The 11025-nt window shown below is 37.2% G+C and overlaps 2 protein-coding genes across 2 annotated transcripts; both read left to right on the top strand.

Annotated features, from left to right (window-relative positions):
* Window positions 1-5191: 5191 nt before the first annotated feature.
* On the top strand, window positions 5192-6893 carry LOC104881846 (uncharacterized). The gene is made up of 3 exons (XM_010663178.3): window positions 5192-5811; window positions 6404-6505; window positions 6590-6893. The coding sequence occupies exons 1-3, from the start codon at window positions 5296-5298 to the stop codon at window positions 6707-6709; spliced, it is 738 nt and encodes a 245-aa protein (XP_010661480.1). The 5' UTR covers window positions 5192-5295; the 3' UTR covers window positions 6710-6893.
* Window positions 6894-8779: 1886 nt separating this feature from the next.
* On the top strand, window positions 8780-10445 carry LOC100260897 (ras-related protein RABA3). Its single transcript, XM_002262582.5, has 2 exons — window positions 8780-9263; window positions 9781-10445. The coding sequence occupies exons 1-2, from the start codon at window positions 8995-8997 to the stop codon at window positions 10229-10231; spliced, it is 720 nt and encodes a 239-aa protein (XP_002262618.3). The 5' UTR covers window positions 8780-8994; the 3' UTR covers window positions 10232-10445.
* The last annotated feature ends 580 nt before the right edge of the window (window positions 10446-11025 follow it).

Genomic DNA, 11025 nt, shown 5'->3' with positions numbered 1-11025 from the left:
TTGCATACTGGGGCATACCCTCCTTCCCTAGGATCATCGGACCTTTCACAGGCTTCATTATCTTTCGACCTAGTTGTCGATCCTTATGAGTTGTCATACTAGGGCATATCCCCTCCCGAGTTTACTTGCATCATTATCTGGGTCATCCTTTGGTTTTGGGTCACTTGATCAGGTCATTCATCCTATCAGTCCAGTTTGAGTCGGGACCGCACCTATATCGATCGGTCATTCATCATGTCAGTTTGAGTCGGGGCCGCACCTATATCGATCGGCCATCTTCCCATCAGTCCAGTTTGAGTCGGGACCGCACCTATATCGATCGGTCATTCATCATGTCAGTTTGAGTCGGGGCCGCACCTATATCGATCGGCCATCTTCCTATCAGTCCAGTTTGAGTCGGGACCGCACCTATATCGATCGGTCATTGTCTTGTCAGTTCGAGTCGGGGCCGCACCTATATCGATCGGCCATCTTCCTATCAGTTCAGTTCGAGTCGGGACCGCACTTATATCGATCGGTCATTCATCATGACAGTTTGAGTCGGGGTCGCACCTATATCGATCGGTCATTGTCTTGTCAATTCGAGTCGGGGCCGCACCTATATCGATCGGCCATCATCCTATCAGTCCAGTTTGAGTCGGGACCGCACCTATATCGATCGGTCATTGTTTTGTCGGATTGAGTTGAGTCTTGTTCACCTCCGAGTCACGCCTGCATAGTTGAGTCTTCTTTGCATTCTGAGTCGTCATTATTCCTCCATTTTGGTTTTTCAGAGTCATTTTCCTCACTCAGTTACCTGGAGCTTATTGCTTGATCGTCATTGCTCTTCTAGACTTCCCATTCCATTGCACATGACATAGTTCTTTGATCCCGTGATGCGTATTTTTGTCATGTCGTTGGGCACCCTACACCTAGTCTTCTCATGTAGTTCACATAGGGTAGTTTCCTTCGGGCACATTCTTTCTTGTACTCCAGGGTGGTTCGACTGTTACTCATCTTTGACATTGATCTTCGAGTCACTTTTGGAGACGTCTTAGAGAGAGCTTGGATCCTTAGTGTGGCTTCAGAGGCATTTTGTGACATCTTTTTCTCTTAGGATTAGAGCCTTTGTGTTCGGTCGTTGGTTTCAGTGAGTTCGTGTTTCACTAGTGTCTCTATGGGGGTCTCCTTGGTTCTTCGGTAGAGTTCACTTCATTCCACTCACTATTCACACTTACTTTTCACTCCAGTGTTCATGTTCTTTACACTCGTGAACTCTATCGAAGAGGGGCATATTTGTAGACCCCCTTTTAGGTCATTCCTACCTTGCAGCTCAATTTTACCATGTGGAAGAGCCTTGGTCAGCCACGTGTCAACACCTGAGAAGCCATGAGAGAATCATAATAGTGGTTTGGGAAGCCAATCAAAAGGGGACACGTTGCATGGGAATCTGGAAGCCGTTAATGGAGGAGCGTCTCTGGCAGCTGGAGTAGGGAGTGCTTTTCAGAGTCCGTTAGAGATATTTTTAGAGAAGGCAGGCTGCAGAGAGTAGAGAGGTTTTTTTGGGTGGTTTTCTGCAGGTGGAAAAGAAAGGCAAGAGAGGTGAGTTTTCAGAGAGCTTTAGAGAGAGGAAGCGAGGAAGAAACAGAGAGGTTTCTGAAGAGAGGAGACAGGGCATGTTTCAGAGTAGCTTGAGAGGAGAAAGAAGCTTAGAAGGGGAGGATACGACTTGAGAGTAAGAAAAGGAGAGTGGTGTATTTGGAGAGTATAGGTAGCTCGGCTGTTTCATTAGTTCCTTGGGTTTTAGAGGAGGATTTAAGGTGTTTGAAGCCGGGTATTATCTTACTGGAAGAGGATACTCTCAGGTATGAATGTAACATTGTTTATGGTTTGATTTGGATTCCTATTACTCTTCTATGTTTCTTGTTGATATCTGAATGCTGGTTAGCTTGTTTGGGTGGATAAATGAAGGCCACTTATTGCCTGTTGAGATAAAATTCTGAGTTCATGCCCAACATTATTAATCTTGATGTGCCATGTCTCTTTTGTTAAATACCCAAGAATCATTCTAATGTTCATATTTGATGCTGATTTTCTCACCCAATAAGGAGGTTCACTGATGACCCATGATGTGAAGCCTTCTTTGAGGACGTTTTTTTTGTATTTGTTTCCTGCTATGCTCTGTTTTCATACATTTTTTATTGTCGAGACCGCATCTGTTTTTTTGGTTCTGGTTCCATGCATGGGGTTGGAGAGGTAATGAAATTCACCACAATGAGATCATGTCTGGAGGTCATCAATGTTCCGTGAAGTGGGTTTCTTGAGATAGAGAATTTTCTGCACCTGGATAGGTATTGTGGAGCTTTTTGAACGGGGTCCGGTAAGAAACTGGGTAGCATCACCTGCTGAGTCCCAACAAGCACTGACCTCCTGGAGATGATGATTTTCCACTTTCCCTCGTCTGCCACGGTTCTAAGATATCATCTGGATAATGTGTATAAAAGACCCTTGGGTGATACCCACGCCGCCTACTATTGGAAACTTTGATCCTGAAGGTCTTCCTATGCTCTATGTCTCTAAGTCGATTCACGTTTTTGACAAGAGAAGATTCTTTGTTTTTGGATGTGTTTTCTCTGGTAAAGCTTTCAATCGGTTTGAAGGTGAGAGTCATGAGGTTTAAACTATGCCCCTGGTGAGAAGAAGAATCAGAGTGTCAAGAATGTACCGAGGACCGTTATTAGAACGAGAAAGAAGCATGAAACTGTTGAGGGAGCACGCTGTTGAAGCCATTGTTTCCCTCACCTTTGCATGCCAGCATACTTCACCTCATACCCATTCCCCTTCATTGCTCATCAACCTGGGTCCCCATGCGAACATGTCACCTCATATGCTCATCATGCCCACATGTCTCGTTATTTTCCCGCTCTAACTGATTTTCATACCCATGTGTTCCCATCACAATTTATATCTCCCATTTGCTCATACGCATTCTTTCTTACCATATTTCATATTTATCCTTATCCTGCACATATCCATGACCATCAAACCCAAGGCTCACATTTCCATATAACCAATATTTTTTTACCTTCTCTCTACCCGTGACTGCACTCTCCCCATGAGATCCTTGCCCATTCCGCATGCACGCAAATCTCTGTATATCCCAACCTCTCTGCCCGTCATGCACCTTCAAGACTAGTCCAACAAGTCCTAGTCTGCTGTCATTAATCTTCGCGTCGTCAGCGATAGCATCAAGGTTCCGTCGGAGATGAAGCAAAATGTGAAGATTGCAAATGGGTTTCAGAGCAAAACTTCACTCATGAACTGGTAGATGGACGCCGTAGCTGACTTCTTCATATTATTATGTAAAGTCATTCCTAATGGGATACCGGGCAGTCCACCAGGAGGTAAAGCCAGTATCGGAATCTGACCGATCAAGCAGTCATCGCCTCATAATCTGAAACATCAAATTTCTACCAGCTTCACCAAGCTTTCTGGCCAAGACACTCAGTCCACAGCCATTACCGCCGCGGCGTAAACCTGCTGGAACGTGGCCGCATGTTGCTCGAAACGCCCACCACTATCATGCCCGTCTTGGTGCATGCATGACCTTCTTGAAGAACATGGAAATGTTTGTCATGTCGGGAGTTTGACTGATCACATGTGATGGGACTTGGCTGGAACACTTGGCAGCATTTGAAAACAAGCCCAAGTCTTGTTGATGCTGCCATGGGAAGGATTGCACAAGGAACGGAGATATTAACAGAGAGCCTGGTGATTATGGTGGGTATAATGGCAGTGGCAGTGAACTTGAGGCCACGTGTTATCGCCCATTTTTTCTTCCCGTGATTTTCAATATAATCTTCCTTAATATCATTTTTATTAATAATTCCTCCAATTGTTTTTTTTAATAATGTCAAATTTCCAAATTCTTCATCTTTGTTTTGTTTTCTTAATTGATTTCTCCCATTCATGGTTGTCTAAATAACTTTTTCTTAAATTCTCATTTTCTTAAATAATTTTCCCAATTTCCAAATCCTTTAAATAATTTTAGCTTTTTTCAAATTCTCATCCTTAGAGTTTTTAGGACTCAAAATCCCATTTTCAATAAAATTTGCTGTCATTTTCTTCGGCATGCAATTTTCACAAACTTCATGATTTTGAAATGTTTTAAAATAAGCGAGAATAAAATTCCGTGATTCTCAACTGATGAGATTTATGGAATTAATTCATGCAAAAATAAACGGGCTTTGGTGAGGGCCCCACATATATGATCTTGTGACTGATTGACCGTTTGGTTGATTTATTTGCCATGCGTGTTTGATTTATTCTGTTCCTTGACATGCGTATAAGTATATGTACATATTCATTGTTCACTGATCCTGCTTCATGATAGCGCATTTGTCACTGGAGGTCCAGGTACGCACCCATTCTCATTTTGATTATTCTCTATGCATGCTCTTATTTTCATATGTGCAAGTTTGATTTGAGTATCCGTTGATTTCCTCATTGATTGCCACGTCAGTTTCAGTCTATTAGTAGAGACCCGACTTTAGGGACTTAGAGGGGTGCTACGGTCTTTACCGTACCTTCCCGATAAGTAACCTGACCCCCGAACCCGATCCGGTTTTTCGCAGACCACCTTTTCCAAAATAAGGAGTCACACTTAGGGTTTTTCTTTCTTATTTTGTTTACCCTTTTAAAAATAAAACAAAAATAAGTGGCGACTCCAAGTCATTTTCTTAATCAAATAAAAATCAATTTTTCAAATAAAATAAAAATCGAGCTCGCCATCGAGTGGGAAACGCATGAGACGAAATGCGGGGTCCACAACTTATTTTCTAGAATATTCTTAAAAACTAATTTTGAGAAATCCATTGTTAAGAAAATATGATAAGACCAAAATAAATTTAATTTCCAGATTTATTATATAAAATCTTGATATTATTCTATATAAAATTAATTCATTTTTAATTCAATTATACTTTTAAAAAAATGAGACTAACAATCATAAAAATTTCTCCTTTATGATATAAGAATTTAATATTAATGTGTCTTTCAATATCTAATTTTTATTTAAATTATATAATAAAAATTCTTTTAATTTTATATTTTCAAATATTTATTTTTTTAGTTTTGCAATCCTTACTATTTTTAAATTAAAATATTTTTTAACTTTTTTTAGTTATGAGCTTCCTCTATATATATGTATGCACCCTGCTGAAGCCTTTCTCTCAACTTTCAACTGTATTTTTCCCACATTTTCTCACAAAACAAACATCAATCGTAGCTTCAAGAAACAGAAAGAGAGATCTTCAAATGAATGATAAAGAACCTGAGATAATGGCCCAGAACCCAGAACTTCAGTTTCAAGAAAGCATCTCCGACTACTGCAATCTATGTGATTCTCTCAAGAAAAGAGACCTCACTACATCCCACGATGCCTCCGGCGATGGCCAACCCCAGCTCAAGAAGCGAGAAACGGTCTCCGTCCACGACTACCGCCTCCGCGGCTTCTCCAGGGTCGCTGTTCCTCCGCCAAATTTCTACCCCATTCTCAGCCGCACGAGCTCAGATCTCATCAACTCTCCCGGCCTCGACCAGGCGAAACGGTCCTCCTTGGAGAATTTTTCCTGCTCGCCTCAGGCGATGAACCCCAATGTCTCCACGCTGTCGCCGTCACTGATGAAAGAGGGTTCCACGGAATTGCCTCCTCTTCGCCGGTCCGTTTCTGATCAGCTGCCGGTGGCTTCTCCACCAAGAACCGGAGTCAGTGGTCACGGCGAGATGGGTATTGGATCCCCGGCGGTGTCCCAAGAGAACCCTGATCCTGAGGTTGGTGCACTGTATTGTGTTAATTTTGAAGTTTTTGTTGTTTGGTTGCTGAGAAAATTGCGTTAATACTTTTAAGTTTGTTTTTCTTCTCTTTTTTCATTTCTATTTCTATTTCAACTATCTTTTTTCCTTTTTATTTTTTTGTTTGTTAGTAGTTTCTTGGCTCTTGAAAAATGGAGAAGATTCAAGATTCACGTATAGAAGTAGTGTCAAAATTTTGGGTCTCTGAATAATTAGTTGTGTAATCTTATTTGGATGTATGATTTCTCTTGGGGGCCCTAAATGATGAAAAAGAAATTCAAGATTCAAATTCTGGGTTTCTTTTGTTTTCCCGCGTTTCCTAAGAACCCTTGCAGCCCACATACTACTATGATACTAAGATGCTTTTACGTATTGTAATTTCAAATTATTGTGTGCTTGGTTGCTGAGAAATTAAGGAAAAATGCAAAACAATTTACAGAGTATTTTGTTTCTGTTGTTTGTATTACAGCTAGTTTCTTTAGCCTTCTTGGGTCGTTTATAATGGTTTCGACAGTTTTCCTGCCTTGTCTCAGAAACTAAAAGCCATTGAAAATTTTTTGAATGGTTGCAGAGGTTGAAGAGAATGATAGAGAGGATTAAAGAGATGAAACAATGGTCGCAAGAAGTAGTGCTAGAAGTAGAGGATGCTGGGTCTCACCACAACAATACAAATGCATGTGTTTTTCTTTTATTATTATTTTTGACCGTTTGGTTGCTAAGAAAATTAATAGAAAAAGAATGACTCTGTTGGATGCAGGAGGAGGAAGTGAGCATAGAGAGGGTAGGGGAGTACCTGAGCATATACTTGAAGTGTCCCTGTTCCAAAGCCTACCAAGTTTTCATCTCTGAAAGCGACTGCTACTACAAGCTCATGTAGTGTTAGGGTGTATTTCTGTCTTTACTGGTTTTTGGTACATGAATACTTTTCTTCATAGCTCCATTGGCTGATTTTAATACCAGTTTAGGTGAAAATAAGACAGATTTGAATGGCTTTAAACCATTTTTCAGATTGTATGAATTCAGACAACATGCCAATACATTTGTGCTTACATGTTTTTTTAGAGTTCTTTTCAATATTTCCCTCCTGAAATATTCCTATGATATTTCGCGGGGTCCTTTTTCTTGAGGTAACCACATAAGCAGCAATCATGGGAGATGATTCTTATTATTTTAAATCTTACAAGTTTATTTGTCATAATCTCATAGCAATAATTAAATTACATGCTAGATTTAGCTTCCAAAGTTATATGATCAATATATGGTTTTGGATTTTTTTTTTTTTTTTATGTTGAATAATATATTTTTATTTATTATAATTGATTATCACAATGTAAATTTAGAAGTGATATATTAATAAAGTTCATCCTATGCCTTCATGAAATAAAATATTTAAAGAATATTAAAATTTATATATCTTTGTCTCCAAGATAATACCAATAAGAAAATATCAAATAAAAAAAATTATGAAATTCAAAATTTTTATGTAAAAAAAAAAAAGAAAGGAATTGAAGTTTAAAATAATATAAAATGGAAAATAGAATTGGATATGTGAGTTGTAATACGGGAGATTACGAGTTATTTTAAGTGTTCAAATTCATGTGGGAAAGCTCAATGGAATCCATCTCAATGTCATTATTTCTTATTTCATTTCCTTCTTTTTTATTTTTTATTTTTATTTTTTAAGTGATTGTAATTTTGTACTTCTTGTAATAAAATGAATCTATATAAATATTAAAGTTATATTTGGCTCCTAAAAAATTTAAGAGAAAGAAAATAGAGAAGAAAAATATAAGAAAAGAAAATGTGAAAAAAATAAAATAAAAATAGAGTTAAAATAAATAAATTATTTTTATTTATTATTTCAAACTTATTTTATTTATTTTAATTCATTAATATAAAGATAAAATAATTTTAAAATATATAAGTTTTTAACTAATTTTAATTATATATATATTTTTTTTGAATTTTCTATAAAAACAACCATGATCAAATTATTTTTATTATATTTTTTTTCTTTTTTTAGCATTTTTTGAAAACAAACATAACCTAAATTTTGGAGTTGTAAACAATGTGCATGGGCAAAAAATTACCAAATATATAGAGAAAAAAATTGACATAGAGCTAAGATTTGACATCAAGGTCATGGGCTTAATGGCCAAAGGTTCATATTATAAAAAGGAAAATAAAATTAAAAAAAAAAGAATTAAAATAAGTAATAAAATAAGATAACAGAAAAAATAAAGTGTCCATGCCTATTTTGAAAACGATAATCATTTAATTAACTAAAGGGCCACTTCAACTACCAACCGACAAATTTATTGTTTCAAATTTGGTCATGCCCACCTTTCCAACCTAGTACAATTTGCATCTCCTTCATTTCAGCTACCTGCCAAAATGTTAATCCTCTTCTTTAATTACTCAACATGGTACTTATATTTGTCGGTGGAAGCTTTGGAAGGTAAGGGGCTGACACAATTCAAGACAAGGAAAAAGAATGGCTTCCCCAATTCAAACATTGTTCACCATTTGGGGGTGGGGGGAATGCAAATGTTAATGCCATTTCCATGGAAGAAAAATAAAATCCATTAAATTTTAGTACTTTTTTCATCTGGTAAATGGAAATAAATGATGGTGATTGAATGAATTTTGGGTCAAAGTATTCATCGGTAGTTTCAACCATGCACCCTACTCTAGAAAGTTCATGAAGTGGGTCCACGGGTCAAGGGACTAAAGGCCCTTTAGTGCCTTTAATAATGAGATCAACTTTGTAAACACAACCCTAAACATCATAAAGTATGGGTCACATTTCTTGGATTATGCCCCAAATCAAGGGACAAAGAGGAAGGATTATGGGCACTTTGCATATCCAATTCTTCAAATCCTACTCAAACCCAACTTTTTGTACCCCTTAATCCAAGTGGGTTTGGCCCAAAGATTTGATTAGATAATGGAAGCTACTCAAGAGGTGGAGAAGGCTTGAAATAAACAGTAGGACAAAGACCGGAGTACTACCAAATACTGATTGAAGCTAACCCTGTCTAATCATCTTTTCACTGTTGTTTTCTTCTTCTTTTACCAACTCCCACTTCTCCTTTCCTTTTATATGATATAACAGCGGTTGGATATGCCAGTGGGTGTGTCTGGATTGTGAGAAAAAGCCAGATGAAAGACGAGATGAATGGAGCAGGGAGTCATGGTGATCAGAGCCATCAGAATCAAGAGAATGGGCACGAGAAAATAGACTATGTGTTTAAGGTGGTGGTGATTGGAGACTCAGCGGTTGGGAAAACTCAGATTCTCTCAAGGTTTACCAAGAATGAGTTCTGCTTCGACTCCAAGTCCACCATTGGAGTTGAGTTTCAGACTCGTACTGTCACCATTAAATCCAAAGTCATCAAGGCTCAGATCTGGGACACTGCTGGCCAAGAGAGGTTTCTCTTCTGCTTTGATCTCCCTCCACACATTCAATTATTTATTAATTGTTGGTTTTATAGTTTTGTTTCATGATTCTTCAAGTGGGTTTGGTTCCATTTGTACTGGATTTTGATTCTTTTGTCCTTTTTCAGATTAAGTTTCACATGAATTGGTCAAGAATCTAGGGAAATTTTGCAGAAAATTTTTGCCCATTTGGTTATGTTATTTCTTATTAGTTTTAATTTAAAAGTTTGACAAGTCAAATACTCAAATTTGGGTTTTTATTTTTTATTTTTTATTTTGTAAAATTAAATAATATTTTATTCATTTCTATTAAAATAAAATAAAATTTTCTGAAACCCTCATGAAATTTGTCTTTTTATTTTTTATTTTTAAAAATAATGTTCTATTCATTTCAACTAAAATAAAAATTTTCCGAACCCCTAAAAGAAATAAAACCATCCTTATTATTTTTAACTTAATAAATTTATTTTTTAATCATATATATTTTGAATTTTTTAATTTTTTCTTTAGGTATAGGGCGGTTACGAGTGCGTACTACAGAGGTGCATTAGGGGCCATGCTGGTGTACGACATCACCAAGCGTCAAACGTTCGATCATGTGGCTAGGTGGGTGGAGGAGCTCCGGGCCCACGCCGACACTTCCATCGTGATCATGCTGGTTGGAAACAAGGCCGACCTGGTGGACCAGAGGGCGGTTCCATCAGAAGACGCTGTGGAGTTCTCAGAGGATCAAGGCCTCTTCTTCTCCGAGACCTCGGCTCTCAACGGTGACAACGTGGAGACCGCGTTTTTCAGGGTCTTGGAGGAAATCTACGGTGTGGTGTCGAAGAAGGCTTTAGAGTGTGACGGAAAATCCAACGGCTGCGATGCGTCAAATCTCAAGGGCTCAAAGATTGATGTGATTTCAGCATCTGATTTGGAAATAAGTGAGGTTAAGAAATTATCTGCTTGTACCTGTTAATCACATGGAAAATTCTATGATATCCATGATGAAAATTTTAAAAATAATTACATATGATGTTGTATGGTATTGAAAAATTATTTCCCTACATATGGGTTTGGAATTTCTAGTTTGGTTTATGGGCTTTTGAATTTCTAGCTTGGCCCAATTTATAAGCCCAACCCAATTGGACCTTGTTGATTCAATATTTATTTTATTATATTGTTTACAATCATGACATGACCATATACAAAATCTCATATTAAATTATATTAATTAAAAAATTAACATAAATAGACATATATTAGAAAATGATCCAAAAACTACAACCCTCTTTATGGTTGGGACTTCAAGGTTGAGTTGGAAGAGTTAAAACTTCTTAATCTCAATCATATCTCGAAAGCTTAACCTAAAGTTCATTTAGTAATCAACTAGATCCGATTAAATTAATTAGTTTAAAGCGTCCAAATTATAATGTTGGTCCAAACGAAAAAGTACCCTCCAACATTAGAAAAATATTTGGAAGTTTGTTGAGTTTAGTACCAATAAAAGGCCAAGCTAAAACATTGATAAATTAGGTGTTATCGATGACAATCACTAAACTTTAATCATGTCGATCATAAAATATTAGTCGATCATTTCCCAACATAATCATCACTTACTATCTTTTTTGTTAAGTATATATGTTAAAAGTTGCCAATACCACAAAGAAAATGGCAAGAATTTTTTAGAAAAAGTTTCGAGTATCAAAAAGGCATCTGTTAAGATGGTGTTTGTTTTTTCGTTGAATAAAAAAGTCTAATATTTTGATTTTT

Source organism: Vitis vinifera, chromosome 15, assembly GCF_030704535.1.
Source record: "Vitis vinifera cultivar Pinot Noir 40024 chromosome 15, ASM3070453v1".
NCBI classification, from domain to species: domain Eukaryota; kingdom Viridiplantae; phylum Streptophyta; class Magnoliopsida; order Vitales; family Vitaceae; genus Vitis; species Vitis vinifera.
This window is presented reverse-complemented; position numbering and strand designations above follow the sequence as displayed.